The 20,270-nt window shown below is 37.3% G+C and overlaps 1 protein-coding gene across 10 annotated transcripts in view; it reads right to left on the reverse strand.

Annotated features, from left to right (window-relative positions):
* LOC117402717 (kinesin light chain 1-like) overlaps positions 1-20,270 on the reverse strand; it is a 76,786-nt gene that overhangs the window by 38,658 nt on the left and 17,858 nt on the right. For all 10 annotated transcript variants that reach the window (XM_034004120.3, XM_059023851.1, XM_034004119.3 and 7 more), the window contains exons 2-9: positions 13,142-13,405; positions 12,427-12,657; positions 10,884-10,962; positions 9,681-9,909; positions 9,098-9,185; positions 8,667-8,768; positions 5,172-5,345; positions 4,020-4,119 (exon numbers count right to left, since the gene is read on the reverse strand). In XM_034004120.3, coding sequence (XP_033860011.1) covers positions 4,020-4,119; positions 5,172-5,345; positions 8,667-8,768; positions 9,098-9,185; positions 9,681-9,909; positions 10,884-10,962; positions 12,427-12,657; positions 13,142-13,390 — 1,252 coding nt within the window. In that variant the 5' untranslated portion in view covers positions 13,391-13,405. The remainder of the gene's footprint in view (positions 1-4,019; positions 4,120-5,171; positions 5,346-8,666; positions 8,769-9,097; positions 9,186-9,680; positions 9,910-10,883; positions 10,963-12,426; positions 12,658-13,141; positions 13,406-20,270) is intronic.

Here is a 20,270-nt window from a genome sequence, read left to right on the forward strand (position 1 = left end):
AGTGCTGATTTTCAGAAGTGAGGTGGGGAATCATTTTAGCATTGCACGATGCACTGAAGGCACTAGGGAAAGACCACAGTGGAATGCACTTTTGCAAACCGGTTCAGACCAGTAATTTAAAGACAAGGCTGTGGTTGAAGCATTGTGCTCTGAATCCTGTGCAACACTGATATGCCTCACAGCTTTGAGGAGTCTTTTCAGAAGAGATTTTTGCTGGTATAGTAGCATGGCAAAAATGTTTCTAATAATAGGAGAAATATATTCAACACGCATAATATAATATTAAAACAGGAAATAAATGTTTCTGTATTAGGAAAATGTAGATGATAAAGTACCCCTGTAATGTGCCCAATGGTAGCATAAAGTTAGTTGTTGAATGACTACATTGTGCCTTACCAGGTTTTGAAGAAAAACAGAACTCCTTCCATGCCTCTGTTGTACCTTGTGCTTCCTCTACTATGTGAAGAAAACTGTTCTGAAATGTATTTTCTTGAATTTACTTCTGTAACTTCTTCCACTGCTACCTGTTAATTGAACCCTTTCTCTTTCATTTCTTAGTGAGTGGTTTAAGCATTTCTTATGTATTCATGCACATAGATTAGCAGTCTATTCTCTTAATCTTATTCTCTCTCAAAGCTGCAATAAAATGACACATTTTCTCTGTTGTACATTTTCACTTTTGCATTTATTAAATGTTTTTCCTGTCGATCTCTCGTGTATGTGTTTTTATTCCAGATCAATTATGATGTTTAATCACTTTTACCATACTCTATTAGATGCCACTTTAACACTGTTGATAAATTCAGTATTCCATTTTGTTATTTTCTGTTTCACTTATTTTATTCTAGTAATCTCACTGACAAATTTATATTATCCCCACCCACTGAGCCAGCCAGACAACTTTTGCATCTCTCTATGTATGGAGCAGTCTGGAACTTGTAGTCTAGTTCTTCGCGTTTCATACAATGATGCTAATAAATGTTATAGGAATGTAAAAGCATTATTAGTGTCGGCTAATGCCATAGTTTCCACCTTTACCTTATAATATATGATTGCGTTTAAGTTAAGGAATTAGAATTAACTACAATGTAAAAAAAAAACATACCATCGTAGAGGAGAGTTATCATCTTGAACTAGTGATCAAACAAGGTAATTGGTAGAATTGAGCACACTACAAAGTGAGGGTGTGACTGACATATGTTACACCCCTCTAATGAATGCTTTAATGGTCAAACAGCAGTGGATCTTAATATGGAAAAAGAAAAGATTAAGTTCATTTTTAACAACCTCAAAATAAACAGTGATGTGATAATGGAATCCATTATTTAAACAAAAATAATAATTAATATGAGTATTTAGTGTTATTCTGTCAATTTGAGCTAATAATGTTACGCTAATGAACATTTAGAATTAAAAGCAAGCAATACCACCTAAAAGGGGAGGGCAATTTTCATTTTATTTTGTCCAGTTTTAAATGCATATAGGGAGACATGTATCAAGCGTTTGCGACGGCATTAAGGCCATAGCACCAAGTTTACGCCGGCCTTAAAATTGCCCCGTAAGTATCATTACACTTTTGGCAAGTTAAGGCCGTGTTAGCACCACCAAAATGTGCTCCACCGCTCATTAGCCATGCATTTTAAGGTGTGTCACGCCTAAAATTTCAAATTGGTCTTATTTGGGCTCAAAGAAAAAAGTCAGAAAGCAGCTGATAGGAAAGAGCACTACGACAGCAGTCATATAGGGGCCCGGAAAATCACTGTATTTTTTAAAACAACCTTGAATGACAAATTCAGCAACATTTTCAAGTTCGACCGTGTAATTCCCATAGCCTATTTTGCTGCCTTTAATCCCAAAATATGAAACACGGGAGAAACGTTAACCGCAAACCTGAAATGACAAAACCGAAGCTTTTGTGTTTCTCAAGTCGTATGTAGAAATGTCATTGTACAGTATGAGGAATTCACCAATTATGAAGCCGGTATTTGTTTGACCCCATTGCCGTAGTAACCAAATGCATGGCATCGAGCCGGGCCGTGTACAGCTACTGAAGTGCTGCTTCTACTTGATAAAAGTATGAAATGAACAAGGGAAGTGAAGAGCACAGTAATGTAAAATACTGTAAGGAAAATAAAATGCATATTTTTCATGGTAGTCAGTCAAATGCACAATTTCCGTGAAATTCGTGATATTGTGAATTTTCAGAGGCATTTTCATTATGTACAATTGCTTGTATTTGTCGTATAATAAACTTCATTATATCCTTTTCATTATGTATATTTGGTTTTATCCATCGTATAATAATAATAATAATAATAATAATAATAATAATAATAATAATAATAATAATATAATATAAAGTCAAGACACTTAGTCAACACGGGTCATTGGCTCTCCAAACGACCTACCTATTGTTCAATTGAGGTAGCCCATTTGGAGGGGAGGCGCTATTTTTCACATTAGTCTGTAAATCTGTGCTACCGTAGCCCATTTTGAGGGTTTCAAAACACCGGTGCAGTGGAATTTTCGCATTTAAATGTGCCAGCTTAAGCCATGCCTCATTAATTTTGGGCCAGTTAATAAATTTGGGGTAAAATTTGTGCCAATTTAGCTCTGCGTCGGTCGATCTTGATATATGTCCCTGTGACGGGGTAGACGAGTGGTCTCGAAAAAAATTAAAAAACTGCAGTAACCCTCTTCTGCCTGAGTCCAGGAGGTGCTGGTGATCCCACGCTGGACACCACGTGTGACAGGGTAGACGAGTGGTCCGACGTCAGGCAGAAGCAGGAACAAAATACTGACACCAGGGACTGCAGTTAAAGTAAGAAAGACTCGTCTTTTTATTTTTAAATAACAAAAATAAAATAAATATTTTTAACAAAAATAAACTGCTCTCACAGAGCCAAAATAAAACAGTAAACAAAACACAATCACGAACACAAAATAAATAACAAAACCCAGGTCAGGCTGAGCAAATGCCTTCACTGTTCCTGGCGTTTTAAGTTTAGTTTCGTTTTCGCTCTTCAATCGTCGTCTCTCTCCTTCCAACACCCACCTGGAGCTAGAGAGCTGCAGCCTTTTTATATCGTGGCCGAGGGGTTTAACTAGCTTGCAATTAATTATTCTATTACCCCTAATACAAATACAAAATAACACAGGGGCGGAGGGGGAACCCCCGTTCTAAACTAAAATAAACAAAACAATGTACAGGGCTGCCTGCCCTGTTACAGTCCCCCATAGTGTCTCCATGGGCTACTACTTATATAAAGCCGTGTCCAGCCAGTGTATTAATCTTTTTTGAAACAGATGTACAGTGACTAATTCTTTAACTCTCTCTGTTTGAGCTGGGAGGATGCCAAGTGCTTACTTTACTATATGGCACACTTCCTGACTTCCTGATTTTTCCCAGTGCCTCAAGTTGATCCCGTGCCACCAGAAAGCTTGTTGGGGAATTAATACCTGTATGCAAAAACTGATACCAATGACCAATAGAAAATCATCTTTCATAATATTTTTTTCTTCTTTCTCATATCTCTTGGTTTAGTGACATTGCTGAGAAATTCTTTAAGTCCTTCACTGAACTGGTCCCTTGCTGTATTCTTGAGGTTCACATCAACAAAACCCTGTTGTTTTATAGTGGAGACTGTTCCTCGTTTGTTGTGCTGCAGAGCCACTCTCTGATTGAAAACAAGAAGAGGAAACTTCCTGCCAATGCCAAGCCTTAACTCATCAAACCAGCATGTTCTGCTACACTGGTTCAGTTACTACAGATAAGCTATTGTTTCATTTATGTACTGGTTGGACCATGCCTTACTCGCAGTACATTACAGTACTTCATTGGGGAAACACTCTACTGATTTTTTTGTTTGTTTGTTTGATTTTTTTACAAAGGAAAATGTCTAGACTTTCATTACTGGAAGTTTGTAGCGTCTTAAATCCAAGATCAAAATGTTTTACTAGGAAGTTTAGGTGTGGACCTGTGCAACTTATTTTTGTCATCAAAGCAAGTCTGTACTTACCATCCACAGATCCAAATTCTTTCACGTGGGCTCTGGTGAGAATCTCCTTGTACAGAATCTCTGCCTCCTTGTATTTGCCTTGCTTTAGGTAGCAGGAAGCCTAGAAGTATAACATGCAATTAAGTATGGAGCAAGCTATTGATCAGCCTTGCAGTTTCAGCCTGGCCGCACCCGTACAATTAACTTTAGCAATTATAAAATCTCATAGCCCCAATGTAAAAGTACCATATTCAAATGATAAGTTTGCAAACATGGTTAACATAACCCCTGCATCATAATTCAGCGATTCAGGACTAGGTTGATAGGAAGACCAATTCCCTGTCGCTCAACCGTTGTCATTAGAATAGCTCTTAAGTCAATTTGATCTTTATTGCTTCCAGGTAAATAATCAATTAAAATAACCATAGGGCCCTATTTAAGACTTTACCTTGAGTGCAAAATGAACTGCATTAGAACTAAATTTAGAACTAAATATGAAGGTTGACGATTTAAGACTTAATAATGCCACTCGTGGGTGTGGTTCTATCCCGATGCATCATAAAAAAACTTTAGTGTATGATCTTCATTCTCCATTATATAAAAGAGGTACTGTAATTTTTATTTCCATGAAGCATGTTATCCATTGGCATGCTTTACTACTATACACTGTATTTGAACGTTAACTCTAAAGCCCCTTTTACACTGGCATGCTCTGCCTGGGTCGGGCCCTACCAGGGTATGTGGGTCAGCTACGTGATTTCATACTGCTTTTTGAAGAAGCAGGGTCGAGCTGGGTGACAGAAGCAAGTATACAATGAGCGTACGCAATGCCCCGAAAGTAGCTTGTTACAGATGCTTCCAGCCGAGCTTCTCTGGATTTAATCGGCAGCCCAAATGTTGATGAGAGCAAATGTTTCTTCATCCCTGCTGTAAACAGACTCATGTGTGTCTCAATCAACAAAAATGGGGCTAAACAATATGGCTGTTTGTTACTTCGTCCACTTGCAAGCACCTATCATGCATTTCAACCGTGTCAACCTAGGTACGTGGTTTGACACTACACGGGATTGTGACCCGGGAGCCAGAACCAGGGTCGGAACCCGGGTAGGAGCACCAGTGTGAAAGGGGCTTAAGATGCTGTGAACCTGATATCCCAGAGACTAGATAACTCACCAGATTGTTCTTTGTCTTGGCAACATTGGCATCATCAGGACCCAGCCTGGACTCGTAAATCTCAAGGGCGCGGCAGTAGTAATATTCCACCTCCTCGTATTTACCCTGGTTTTGGCAGAGCAGTGCCAAGTTGTTCAGCTGCTTGGCTACATCGGGATGATCCTTTCCAAGGACCTGGGGTTCCGACAACAGGGAAACACTGCATTATTGTAATAAGAAGAATTTGTATAACAAAAAGAAAAAGATTCAGTTTTAAATACTAGTAAATGTGATCAATAGCTTTTAAGCACTATTAGAAATACCAAGAGACTTAATAAATTAAATCGACAAAAGTTTTGACTAGGAGTCTTGTTCAATGTCTTCAATTGAAAAATGTAATATGACCATGGATGAAAAAGTGAAAAAAAAAAGCTTTGCATACTAATATACAGTACATGTTGTATATAAATGTTTACATTCATGTACAAAAGTCCTATGTTAATTTGGAGGGGGGGATCAAATGCTTTCTTCATAGGTAATTTCCATTAATGATAACATGAAACAGTTAATCATTGAAACAGTAGATGAAATAAGATTAAGTTTGAAAGTTTACTCAGCTAGCATCCACCCAACGGATTTCTGAAGATGAAATGTCCTGTAAAATGCCTATGTACGAGAATATAATGCAAGCTGCTCTGAACATTGTACTATATTCAGAGGTGGCAATTTAACAATAACCTTGCCAATGTCAGGTATAAATCTCACAAATTATTTTCACAACAGCCCTTCCCCCAACAGCTGTTTTAAATGATTCATTAGGTTTTAGCAACTACAAGGTCTACTCTTGAAAGATGACAGTAAAGGCTGACCAAGGGAAAAGGTTTCATTGTCTTTACACTTATAGAGTTATCAAGGGTGTGCTACTGTTCACAGCATATTCATCTCCTGGGATTAGCCCTCATGAATCAAAGAGACAGCAGTAGATTTACAAGGTAAGGCATTTCATTTTAATTATTATTATTTTTATTTTTTTTTAATCAGTTCAATGAATCGATTCTAGATTTATACTAGGGGTTTTAATCGATTAAAGATTAATCGATTCATCATGTCTGTGGGTGTTGATCGATTAAAAAATCATTGATCGATTAATCAAGCGTGAGAAAGAAATCTAGAAAGATGGCAAGAGTAGCAACATTTTGCCATAGCTCAGAACAGTGTTTTTCAGATGTTATTAGGGGGACGCCAAGACCTGACTAGAAAATACATTTTTCTGACTCCCTGGCGATTGTAAAAGCTCCACAGTAAATGGCAGACTCATTGGGTCTCTAGGATGATTGACTCTATCAACTATCCAGGCAGGGATCACATGTAATCTGACCAACCCCCATCCACAGAGCTTGTTGTTTCAGCCCTATTGTAGCTCAGCGCCTCTATCGCCCAGCCCTCCTTCATTTGAAAGTATAGTGGTGGTGGGTTTTAATATCAGATACATTTTGTTCACAAATAAAATAAAATAAAAAAAATCTATATTTAGATACCGATCAGTTTATAAATGGGGGGGGGGGGGGGGGCACGGGTGTCTTAACTTTTAGTTTAATTTACATAATTTGCTGCGTGCAGAATGTAGAAAACAAACAAACAAGGGTACAACATTTTATTAAACAAATCTTTAATAAAGTTATAATAAAAAAATAAGGAGGACAAACATTACAATTACCATTCGTACTTGCATTAACATTATTTAAAGGCTAGTCACAGGTATACTGTAATAATAATAGTAAAATCTGTTTCATTTACAAGGTTTTGCTGTGAAACAATTAAATGGGTTTTTAAATCCTCCATGTCCTTACTTTCTCAAATGGAATGAAGAACGAGAAAACGAGAGTGCAACATTTAAGTGACTAGTTTTTTGTATTAGTGTTAATACAGTTACGAATAGTGATTGTAATAAGGTGTTTCCAACTTAAATATATATTAGAATTGTATTTTACCATTTATTATAAGGGGGGTAGGGAGCAAAAAAAATATCTCTGAAGGGGGGTGCAGCAGAAAAAGTTTGGGAACCACTGGCTCAGAAGGAAAGAAAAGACGACTTTCAAGATTTGCTCTTAGGGGCTTTCCTTTCACTGCAGTACTACACGTTTATGTTATCATCTGAGTCGTAAGTAAGTTGATTTTTCTTTTTAACAATATATTCTTTTAGTCTAAATCTGTACCATAGCAGTACATTTACAGCTCTAAACTAAGTCTAAGTCTTAACTAAATTAAAATAAAATAAAATAAAATAGCACTCAATTAAATAAATTACCTGTTAGTTTAAAGTTTATACAACAACAACCCAACATATCCAACACAGTATTGGTTGTAGTACCGCTGCTAATTTACAGTAATGCATGGCACAGTAATTATGTATTATATTAAAAGACTTGCTTCAGCTAACTTCAGATTACATGCAAGTAAACATTTTCATTTATTGTCAAATTGTTAAATTGAAATTGCCTGTAAAACATTAGGTGTCATTAATAAATGCTTGCAAAAAATAGCATTACTTTTAGTTGTATTTCACTACAATTGCATATTATAGCAAACAGGTGTGATTAATCAATTAATTAATCGTCCAGATGGGGTGATTAATTGATTAAAAGAAAATGCCAAGATTAAAACCCCTAACTTATACCCAAAGGTAATGATTAGTCAATGAAATACAACTGGTGTACTGGCAAGCATTTTCAAGTACCATTACAGATGTATTTTTGTTATGTATTTCTGACAACAACAATGTACATTTTTACAGGCTTTGTATTTCATGTGTCGAGCTGTATTTTCTTCACGGTAAAAAATGCTTATTTCACGGTCTAAAAATAGGTATTTCAAGATATTTCACAATTAAGCATAATATTTATTAAAGCAGAAAAAATAGCATTGTCCCATTCAAAATTGATCATTTTCTATATACAACAAATGTTCCTAAATATTTAAATGCCGACCTGAAAAACAGTAAATGCTGCATTGTAGAAGTCCTCCTTTTAAAAGACATTCTATTTTCACCATCAGTGATTATCAAACAAAATAAAAATAAAAAAAATGTAAAAATAACAGACAAGTGAAATGTCCCCTTCTTGTACTGGACAGAGTGATCTTTATCAGAAATATTTCCGATCTTTGATGCAGCTGGTGTCTTTTTCGTTGAAGACATTTTAAAGAAATCGTGTAGCTCTATGCAATGTGTTCAGTCAAATACCAGAAGCACACTAAACCAGCTGCCAGGTTCCTAAATGCAGTGTAACAGGTAGTACATGAATACGGCACACGTTTGCTTATTATATTGGAAGTCCCGAGATGAAAAAATCTGTATATTTACACTATTCTTTCCGAAATGGGAATTTTCACAGGGAACTACGTATTACATTGCAATTGGTAAATTTCATGGAAATCGTGAAAAACTGTGAAAAAAAAAAAATAGTCTTATTCATGAGTGCTTGCACACTTCCTCCTTCCTAAACAGTATGTTCTTACCTTTTCTCTGATCTCAAGAGCTCTCTTGCAGAGTGGCTCAGCCTCCTTGTACTTTCCTCGCTTGCCATACAGGACAGCCAGGTTGTTAAGTGTAGCAGCAACCTAAAAGTCCAATTGAAAAAAATAAAATAAAGGTTGTAGTATATCATAGCAGTCTATTCAATTCTGTTGGTTGGTGTTTACTTTACTAGACCATTAAACAAATCTCTGCTTCGGCACGGATAGCTTTCACTTCAATTCATCACCAAAGGGATGTTCTGTTGCTACAGGCTGTATTGAATTACATTCTTCACAGCATACTGACCGTAGTTGTTTGAACCTTGACTTCTATATTACTGGTATTTTGCATTGAATCACTTTTTATACTCCAATATATGTGTACTGTAAGCATGCAACCGATATAGTTCAAGGCTATTTTAAACAGTACTCACAGCAGGATGATCTTTGCCTAGTGTTTTCTCTCGGATAGATAAAGCATCATTGAGTAGATGTGCAGCCTCTTTGTATTTGTTCTGATCCCTATTAAAAAAAGAAGAGAGCACACCTAGGATAAAGCAACTGTGGGTTAAATTGTTACTACTGGATCATTCTAGGCATAACCATGACTTGGTGTTCAATAATTAAGTAGTGTGTTCAGCATGTATTTGATGCTTACTGTCTGAGTACAAACATCAGGCTTATCGGATGCCGAGACCAAGTAGGTGGTAAAATACTAGGGAAGAAGTAATGCCACCCAAAGTGGGACAGGTGGTCATTCATCTTCCACCCATCAAGATTTAAGTGATTTGAGTGTAATACACAGTGCCACAGCTGATGGGCTGGGCGGCTGTGATTTCATCTAGTGTCATTAATCTAACACCTAGAAAACGGCAAGTTAACTTTTGGCAGATCAAAATGCAAAACAAAAGTAAAAACAAAAATGATATACACAATATAAGTGATCCATTGTTTTAGAGCAATGGAAGGTCAAGCATGAGGTTTGGGTGAAAGCTACATCTTTAAAAACAACTCTACCTGTACACCAGGGCGAGTATGTTGAGCATGGTGGCCACGTCGGGGTGATCGTGTCCTGAAGTCTTCTCCAGATCCTCCAGGGCTTGCTTGCAGAGAGGCACGGCCACCTCGTAGCGGCCCTGGGAGGCGTACTGGATCACCAGATTGTGCAGAGTGCGCAGGCGGGCTGGGATCTCGTAGCCGCCCTGCTGGGCTGCAGCCACTGCTGCACTGTTGTGTTGGTGTTGCACTGCAAAAGCAGGAGGAGGCAGGGAGACAGGTAAAAATATGACTGAGGCCCAGATGTCATATTTCTCAAAACCAATGACTTTTAGAAAGGTAACTCCTTGCTCATCTCTGCTCTCTAAACATCTTTGTATAAAGAACTTGACATCTACTTATCTTATTACCATTGATATATCGGGGGCTAAAGTAACAAGGATTTTTCTACTTGTTTTTGGTCCCCAATACTTTTTGTCTCCATCTAATTTTAATTATTATGTTTAGCTAGTTTTCGGTGACTTTGTAAATATTAAACCAAGCACCAATTTCAGCAGGAACATTTTCCAATCAACCAATCAATCAATCAATCAATCAATCAATCAATATTCAATTGTAATATTTATATAAACTGATTATGCACCAAAGTAATATTTAAGTGCAATACATTTTTCTTTATTATAAAACGAATAATCTAAAATGTGTATAGGTTTATAATCAATATTGCCAGCTGTATTGCATATTTGGAAGAAGATGCTAATGATATGGATAAACAACCTACAAGAAGCCGATTATCAAAATATTTTGTACTATTTCTGACATTTACCATTTATGTAACGATATAACTTTGATAGTTGGCTTCATAAGTAAGAAGCTAACTTATCTCAGAAAAGCAATTAATGATGTTCTTCAGATGAATTAATTATACCGAAATACATTATTTAAAGAGCATGTTCATAAATTACACTTGGTAGTAACTACCCTATATGCATGTAATCCTTTTCAGATAGATTTGATTTAGCTGCAAGTTACGGCATACTGCTTAATTTGACTGCAACATGGTATTAGCAGCAACATTTCCTTATTTACCATACAGCCTGCGGCAGAATTGCACTGAAGTGCCAGTTGGTATGCAAATTATACTCTATTCAGAAAGAAAAAGAATGACTAAAAATCAAGATCGATGTACAAACTAGGAAACAAAGCATGGAAATGTGCTCTCACTTCCTTGGCCGTGTTCTTCCTCATCATTGGGGAAAAGATCATCTAGAGAATCCTTCGGAGGCTCTCCTTCTTTCTCCTCCTGGGAAACCAAAAGCAACGGTCCAGTTTACATGAAATACCATGTTGTGCAGTGCAGATCAAATTTGGTATGAATATTTAATAAAGCATTAAAAGGTAAATGGTACATTACAATAATGGTGAGGTGGTCTGGCTATTCACTTTCAAGACATTTTGTTAAGTTAAATATTGACCCCCCCAAAAGAAAAGTAAAAAAATCTAGAATACAGAAGCATTAAAAAAATAGTTTTAGAACTTTTACAGTACTGGCCCCTTGCATTTGATTCTTTGGCTCACATATACAATAATTGAAACATAGCAACCCTTCCCTTTTATAGCCTAAATCTATAAAGATTTTGCCAGCTGGGGCTACACGGTCCTCTTACCCATTAGGGTGCTCATGAGAAGACCTTCTTGAACAGTAAGTGACATGGTCAATACAAGTGGTATTTATAAAACATTTAACCTCAAGTATCAGACATCCAGCTTAACCCATCCAAGTGTTAAAAGTTATTTGTCTCGTACAATGCTGCCCTATTGCCCATACTACTGGAGCATAGAAAACAGAAATCTCAGAACTCCCACTTTAGTCTAGGGCAGTGGTACTCAACTCTGGCCCTCGAGATCCAATTCAGTCCAAATTTTTACCCCAAGCAGGTTCTAAGGTAGTTAATTGAAGCTGCTAAGAGGCAATTAACTAATTTAGGACCTGGTTGGAATAAAGACCAGGACGGGAATAGATCTTGAGGGCAAGAGTTGAGTACTGCTGGTCTAGGGGTTAGCGAATTGAATACTGAACTAAAATGTAGAATATAAGCCAGAAGGGGGTTAAGATTGAAAATTCACCTTGGATGAAAACAAGTTACAGTATTTGTAGATGAAAAGGTCGGAGCTGTATACAAGCTCGCATGATGACTGCCCAGAGCTGTTGATCCCTGCTGAATCAAGCAGGCTTTAAATAAGTAACTCTCCAGAGCACCAGCAGGAACGCACAGCAGATTAAGAAACTTGCAATTTACAGGAGTGAATCAGATGTCAAGGCAAACAATGTTAAACTACGGCAAATGATCAAATACTACAGTCCCCAGCACAAGCTTTGCCAGAAGTCATCTATAAATGTGTTTTAAAAGGATATTATTAAAATTAGACAGTTAATAACAACAAACCTGTTATTCCTTATTATTACTGTAATTCTCAAAACATTTACAGATGTTTTATTTAAAAAAACAACATTTAAAAATGTCTTTGTACACCACTTAATTTTTTTCTTTTTTTTCTTCTTTTTTTCTCTGTCTTTCATCTTGGGACTTTCAATATAATTTAGCAGTTAATCCCCACTGTTTTGAATATTAATGTTTAACAAGTTTCTATAACTTAAGAATAACCCGTCAAGTTGTTTATCAAACCTGTTCAGAGGGTAAACATAAACATCACGTCACGTTGTTTATAAAACCTGTTTAGAGGGTAAACATGCTGAAGTGCTGACCGTGGGAGAGATGTCCTCGTCGTACTTCTTGAGCTGGTTCATGAACTCCAGGTGCTTCTTCTCCTCCTCTAGCTGGGCAACGCTCTGCTCGCTCTTCTGCAGTTTCTGCTGGGTGTTGGCCAGCTCGTCCCTCAGCCACTGGTTCTCCTGGCACAGCCGCCGCACCTGTGCACGCAGCTTCTGCTTCTCCGACTCCACAGCATTTAAGTGGTTCGATAGGGCCATCATCACCTGCAACAGCAACAAGCACCCATTAGAAGGTAAAGACAACAAATACATATATATACTAATACATAGTTCAAATTTAATACAATACCTCTTGAATCAAGTGAATATGAAGTTGTTGGTTTTCTAACTAAATAACTAATGAAAAAGATAAATTACTAAATCCAGATGGATTACCATGGAAGCAGCCGTAATAAAGCAATTATGAGACACCAAGTTGCCTGCAGGAATTTCTACTGTAAAGAAGTCTGATTTTAAAACTATATTGAAGAAACGATATTTCTATTGGTTATAGAAAATGTATTCAACAAAACAAAAGCACAAAATTACAAATCATATACTGCGATAGATAAAGCTGAAAGCAATAATAATAATAATAATAATAATAATAATAATAATAAGGACCCTCATTAAAATGACATGATGCTATGCTAATGAACAGCATTTTAAATAAACTATCCTTGGAATAATAAAAGGTCTTGTTATTTACCTGAGCTTCTCCAAGTCCGAGTTCAATCATCTCCACAGACTTGCGCAGTAGGCTGGACTTCTCATGGACCAGGTTGGCCTCCTCATCTTTCTTCAGGCACTTGATGGTCTCCAGTAGGCTGTGGAGGATGGAGTTGTGTTCATTTTTGAGGGCCTCCAGTCCCTGGATCACCAGCTTGGTGTTTGAGATGATCTCCTCTTGACTTAGTTTCTCTAGTTTCTCTTCTCTTGGGTAAACCATTGTGGACATCTTCTTTTCAGACAACTGATGGGGAAAACACATGTGATGGTTAGAAGCGGAACATACAGAATACAGATCCTCAAAGCCATTTACTCCAAATTGTGATGACAGAATCAAACACCAATGTACTGTTTGACTACTTGCTCACAAGCTCCAAAACTAAATCTTGTTGTTTTCATGGAGCTATTTCTGGTTTGGGTCAGTTTTTCCTTTTTTGAAAAAAAAAAAACAAAAAAAAAAAACAACATGTGCATGGAGAATCTAGCACATAGTCTTTTGCAGAAATGAAGATGGTGGTGTACACCAAGAGTAATACGCTTAGGTGAAATGCATTTAAGAAGTTCTGAAATGGAAGACCTAAGCTGTCTTCCAGGGATGTATGGGCTAAGGACCATGATGTAAGAAGGACCCTGACCATGTTGGGCAGGGGCCCCCTAATATGTGGACCAGGGGCCATATCAGGCCCACGATGCCTTTATTGCTGGCCCACCTTATGATCACATAAGTAGCCTACTAGAGCACGCATTGTTCAAATATCACATTATTTAGAAGAAATAAGTGCCATCTTTAACATCACATGAGAACAGAGAAGGACAGTGAGAGTGAAAGTAGAGTGTTGCGCGGTTGGTACAGCTAGTTGAGGAAAGGGAGAGAATAATACGGTTAAAGAGCAATGAATTCGAACAGCAGTTAAGCAACTTAAAAATTACCTTTCAAGAAATGGCTTTCAAACGGCGTAAAGTTGACAATGAAAATCGGCAGTTTAATTCCGAGTAGACAGAAAACTGTTTGTTTATTTTGCAAGACCAGGGCAGCAGTGTGGAGTAGTGGTTAGGACTCTGGACTCTTGACCGGAGGGCCGTGGGTTCAATCCCCGGTCTGGGACACTGCTGTTGTACCCTTGAGCAAGGTACTTTACCTAGGTTGCTCCAATAAAAACCCAACTGTATAAATGGGTAATTGTATGTAAAAATAATGTGATATCTTGTAACAATTGTTAGTCGCCCTGGATAAGGGCGTCTGCTAAGAAATAAATAATAATGCAAAGCCAACCTGTTTAATATGCACGTAAACAGTAGCATTCTGCAAAGTTGCGAATATATGTTGGCACTTGAGACAAAACATGGTCATTTTAATGGTACCTTTCCTTTGAAATCTTTGGTCCGTCAAGAAAAAAAAATCAAAGTTTAATTTCGTCATACCAGCGTTCTACCCTTATGATCAGTCGAAATGCGTCTCATCAGGAAAATGCAACTGCAGCATACCTCTGGGTAGCGTGGCTTCTTGCAAAAAACAAAAAAAACCTTCACTGAGTAGGAGCTGGTTAAGGCCTGTGCCACCCGATTGGTATATTATCAACCATTGAATGGACATTATCAGTATTTATCATTCCGATTTTAATGAGGCAGTAGATGCCTACTGAGCCTACCAGCAGGTAATTATCAGCCATTCCAACCTAATCTCACAGCAAAAACCTTATCATGTTAAGTTGATTTCAGATGCATTGTTTTATACATATTAAGTGGACACAAAGGTTTTTCATATATGGTATATGTAATATATGATAGTAACATTTTAGTCATAACAATATTCCCCAACCACCTCAGTCCTGGCCCTTGGCTTTATGTGCATCATTTAAGTGGCCCGCTATGGAAAATAATTGGGGAACACTGATGTAGGGACTTATATGTCAGCAGCAGAATCTTGAAATTGACACGGTAACAGAACATTGAGACAGCTAAAGGATTGACTGAATATCTGAGAACATGATGGTGTATGAACAAAATTAATAAATAGCCTGTGTTTATTTCAAGTTCAAGAATGCAAAAATAATGGTGGAAATTACTGGTGACAACTACTGTACACAAAGAGCAGCTATTCCTCAAAGCAGGCAAGCCTCAGAAGGATTAGAAGGGGATACAAAAAAAAAAAATAGCACCAGACTGTCAAATGATTACTTCGGCCTGGTTACAGTAAGGAGGTTTAAATGTTGACAGCATTTTTACCCCAAAGGTCAGTGAAGCAAGCCACACCGAATGTGGGGAAAAAAAAAATTATATAAAAAAATAAACAAATAATGTATTATTACTCTGCAAAGCTCAATACTGTTCAGGGAATCCACAGATTAATAACCATTGCACAAGCAGGACATGTTGTTAGACAGTGCTTTAGGCACACCTTAGCATAACTACAGTGGCTCTTCAGTCAAGAGGTCTTTGATTATTATTATTATTTGTTTATTTAGCAGACACCTTTATCCAAGGCGACTTACAGAGACTAGGGTGCATGAACAATGCATCAGCTGCAGAGTCACTTACAATTACGTCTCACCCGAAAGACAGAGCACATGGAGGTTAAGTGACTTGCTCTGGGTCACACAGTGAGTCAGTGGCTGAGGCGGGATTTGAACCGGGGACCTCCTGGTTACAAGCCCTTTTCTTTAACCACTGGACCACACAGCCTCCTCGATGTTTTACGACCTTGTACACACACTGTCTAAATGTGGTTGCGAGTATACTTTTTTACTCACGTGCACACTTCGTTTACAAAGGGAAATGGCAGCCTTAGTAGTTAATGCTAGATCGGTTACTATGACATGCTTGTTGCCTCAGATCAACACAATGCTGAACAGAGTTAAGTCAAACCTGAAGCACTAGTTAGGGGCTGTGCAGACAATTCTGGCTGCAAGGTAGATGGGTCTCTTATCCCACAACGGTAAATCCTAAAAATAAAAATGACCAAAAATAGCTTGTGGCATAACCGGTTATGGTGACCATTGTTTACACTACATACACTGGACTGCAGGTCCTAAGCTTCTCACTACTACAGGTACCGTACGACGAGGTCAGCTACTCTTGTATCCACTCATTGTACTGTATTTACCTTGAGCTCCTCTTGAATATAAGCTCTCACCACAGCCAAGGAAAGGGTTGACCGCTATACAAAAAAAAAAAGCTTCGGTAGAAAGATATGAATATAACGCATGCTAGTAATTCCAGTACAGCGAGGGTTCTATTTACAACAAACTGGGCTGAGACCATGATAACTCAATTCACACATGCCACAATCACATGATTTAAATACAAAATGAATTACTGTAGTTACCACAGCATCAAGTACAAGTACCTCCACTGTTTGTTTTCAAACAGACTTTCCCTCGACAAAGGTATGTTAAACATACCGAAATGTTGGGAAGCAGGCTGTTTTGTGTGTGTGACAAAAAACTGTATCAAAATAGTGATACAGGATATACAGTATTCAAGAGATAAAAGGTTTCTTATTATCAAAAAGGATCTAAAGAGAAATTCAGAAATAACACAGATGAATAATCATGTATTTTTGTATACCTTTTAGAAAATCAGTTCAGTGGTGTCTTATAATAACCTGGATTGATGATGGCTTTTCTGCATGTATTCTATCCAGCCCGAGTTTGGCTACAGACGCATTCAGTGATGTCTGATCCATTTATGTCTGGTAATAACCACCTACGTCAAGGTATTATATAGGTCTAACCCATATAAAGCCTGTCATTTAAATATTGGATTGTCTTCATTGTCATCGTATGGAGGCTGAAAATATTTCCAGTGTGAGCCGCTGCAGAAACAGCAGTAGATGCTAATTATTTATAATCCTTTGATGGAGCGCCAGCACTGTAGGAAAAAAATAAATAATTGACCAGCATTTTCATGTAGACATGGATAAATCTGCAGGGGAGTCATTTTACTGCAGCAATGTGCATTTAGAAAGCAAAGCAGAAAAGAAAGCTAACGTGTCCTGACTGCCAGAGGAAGAGTGCAATCGAGAGAGAATGGACCCCCATTCATGCTCAGAGAAATCCACACCCACATCCTGCTCCCATAGAACCTTCATTGTGGACAGTGAGGGGCAGAGCAGAGAGAAAATGGCGTTGTAGATTTTGTCCTTACAACTAGAACTGGATTGAAAAATAGAATTCCCTGAAATTGTGTCACTCAATATTCCGAATCTATAGATATTTTAAAAAGGGTGTTCGTCATTGTGGCAGGGCGAGGAGTCCTGCACATGAAAAGGGGGCAGGGCAAAGCCCTGCCATAAATGTATTGTTTATCTTTTAGGACGGGCCCCTGTGCAATTTATTATTTTGTATTTGTTTTGTTGTGTTGTTATTATTATTATTATTATTATTATTATTATTATTATTATTATTATTATTAGTTTATAAATGTGATGGCAAAGCTGTGTATTTTGTATTGTTTTATAGCGTGGATGGGAAGCCCCACCCGCATTTAAAAAAACCTTGTGCAGAAGGTGACCATCTCCCGAGTTAATTAATTGTTGCTAATCGGGAGATGGTCACCTGCATATAAGCCTGCAGTTCTCCCTGCTCTGGGTGTGGGTGTTCTAGGAAGGAGGAACAAGAGCGAGGTAAACTGAAAAGAAAATAAAACTAAAAAAAATCTGTGTCAGTGAAGGCTACTGCCCAGCCTGACCGATTTATGTATTTTTGGGTTCGAGATTTTGTTTTGTTTAACTGTTTTATTTTCATTCTGTAAAAAGTGTTTTTTTGTTAAACCTTTTATTTTATTTTTGTGTCTGAAAATAAAAACGGCGCACGCTGTGCCTTTTGCACCGCAGTATTTTGCTTCCTTCCTGCATTCTGGCCTGGCGTCACCACTCGGTACCCTGTCACAGTCGTAAATACATTTATTGGGAAAGTTATTCAATTGAGACGAAATTGTTGTCAATGTAAAAGCATCCCTTGTGTGCCAAATCCGAAAAGCTGAATCCCCCAATGACGTTGGAAAAAGGTGATTGGCATCAACAGGAGTAAACATAATGTAAAAAAGTGTTTATAATTCTAGTCGTTTAATACTTAGTACGTGAAATAAATACAATAAAATCTTTTTTATGAATTTGTACATTTTTTATAGACTGAAATTTGTGTGAACTTGTTACCTTCTACATAGTTCTCAAATGTCCCTGATTTTTGCTTGTACAATTCTCAATTTCTTTCCCCTAACGAACCTTTGTGACATACACTTTGTGTACTAAGCTGTTGGAATTTGTATTAAAAGCGTGAAAAAGAAAAAAATATATATATTATTATTATTATTATTTATTTCTTAGCAGACGCCCTTATCCAGGGCGACTTACAATCGTAAGCAAATACATTTCAAGTGTTACAATACAAGTAATACAATAAGAGCAAGAAATACAATAACTTTTGTTCAAGTTGAGCAGCAGAGCACTGTCACATATTTCGTAAATCAATCTTTGACATGAAACACTTTGGAAACATGAATGCTGGCACCAAATGGGTTAAAGCAAGAGACAGTTCATTGTCCTATTGTTGGGTGTTTCCTGACCATTTCTCAAAGTGATCACCACTTTATATGCACAGCAGCCCTATATATTATAAAGCCAGAATCCCAAGGAAACAAAGTAGCTTTCTCTTTTATTCGACTCCTAAAAAAGGCTTTTCGCCTTTTACCAATCATTTTACCGCGTAGATATATATAAAAAATAACACCAGAATAACATTTTAATCCAACCACTATGGAACTATATATAAAATTATGCAATCTCTATTTAAGGTTAAGATTAAAATAGATGTTTGTAATAAAATTGTGATTTAGGGTTAGGTGAGGTTTAGGTGTTAATGCTCCTGGAAGCCTGGATGTTGATTGGATCATGTTACTACATACACTGGGTTTTTGTTTCATCTCCATTGCAGGTGAGAATACAATTTACAAAAACATGCTTTATATAATCCTCAAAAGATTCAGCTAAAAGGAAGCAAACTGGAATAGTATATCAAGCACAGTTCTAAATACTCAATACTTTTATTGAAAATTCTAAAACAAACTCATTTTATTATTATTTATTTCTTAGCAGACGCCCTTATCCAGGGCGACTTACAATTGTTACAACATATCACATTATACATTATTTCACATTTTTTACAGATATCACATTATTTTTACATACAATTACCCATTTATACAGTTGGGTTATTACTGGAGCAATCTAGGTAAAGTACCAATCTAGGTAAAGTACCTTGCTCAAGGGTACAACAGCAGTGTCCCCCACTGGGGATTGAACCCACAACCCTCCGGTCAAGAGTCCAGAGCCCTAACCACTACTCCACACTGCTATTTATTTATATTTATGCACTCATAAATATAAATAAATACAATTCCTTAAAAAGTAAGTAGCGGGGTTCCAAAAAACATAGCGTTACATGTCCCCAGGTGTTGCTACAGAATAACTGTTTAAATAACGTACCTGTAATTTTTCTTTTCATTGTTACCATCCTGACAACTTTAAAGTCTGTTTCAAAGCTCTTCTCAAAATGTCCGCTCCAGTGCACTGATAGTGTACGGATTATTGCCCACATTGTCAAACGGTAACACAGCAATAATGATCCATGACGTGGTACGGAACAGAAAAGCCACAGCACTTCTTGTGTTGCAGACATTTTGAAAACAGACTTTAAAGTTATATGAGTAAAACGTTCTCAAGATGTTAACAGTGAAAAGGAAAATCACAGGTACATTATATTTAAACAGTTGTAGCAATACGTGGGAACGTATAATATCAAGGACTAAAATAACTACAAATGTAAATGGTTTCTGAAAAATCTCATTAAAACCCTATGATGGTTCTCCTGATATACTGTAGAGTAGCTGTATAAGTCTGGGTGCAGACCAGCAAGCTCCTATTTCCTTCAGTAACGGAGTTCCTTAACCAGTCTGCACTACAGTGGTGCTTCACCTAACCTTCAATTTTTAGATGCAAACTCATTGAAGTGCTGCTAAAATACAGTGACAAGAGGTGACTGGAGCTCCTAAACAAGAGCGGTTTGATGTATAATACAGCTATGAGAAAACACATTTTGTTTTATTATGGC

Source organism: Acipenser ruthenus, chromosome 5 (genome assembly GCF_902713425.1).
Source record: "Acipenser ruthenus chromosome 5, fAciRut3.2 maternal haplotype, whole genome shotgun sequence".
NCBI classification, from domain to species: Eukaryota; Metazoa; Chordata; class Actinopteri; order Acipenseriformes; family Acipenseridae; genus Acipenser; species Acipenser ruthenus.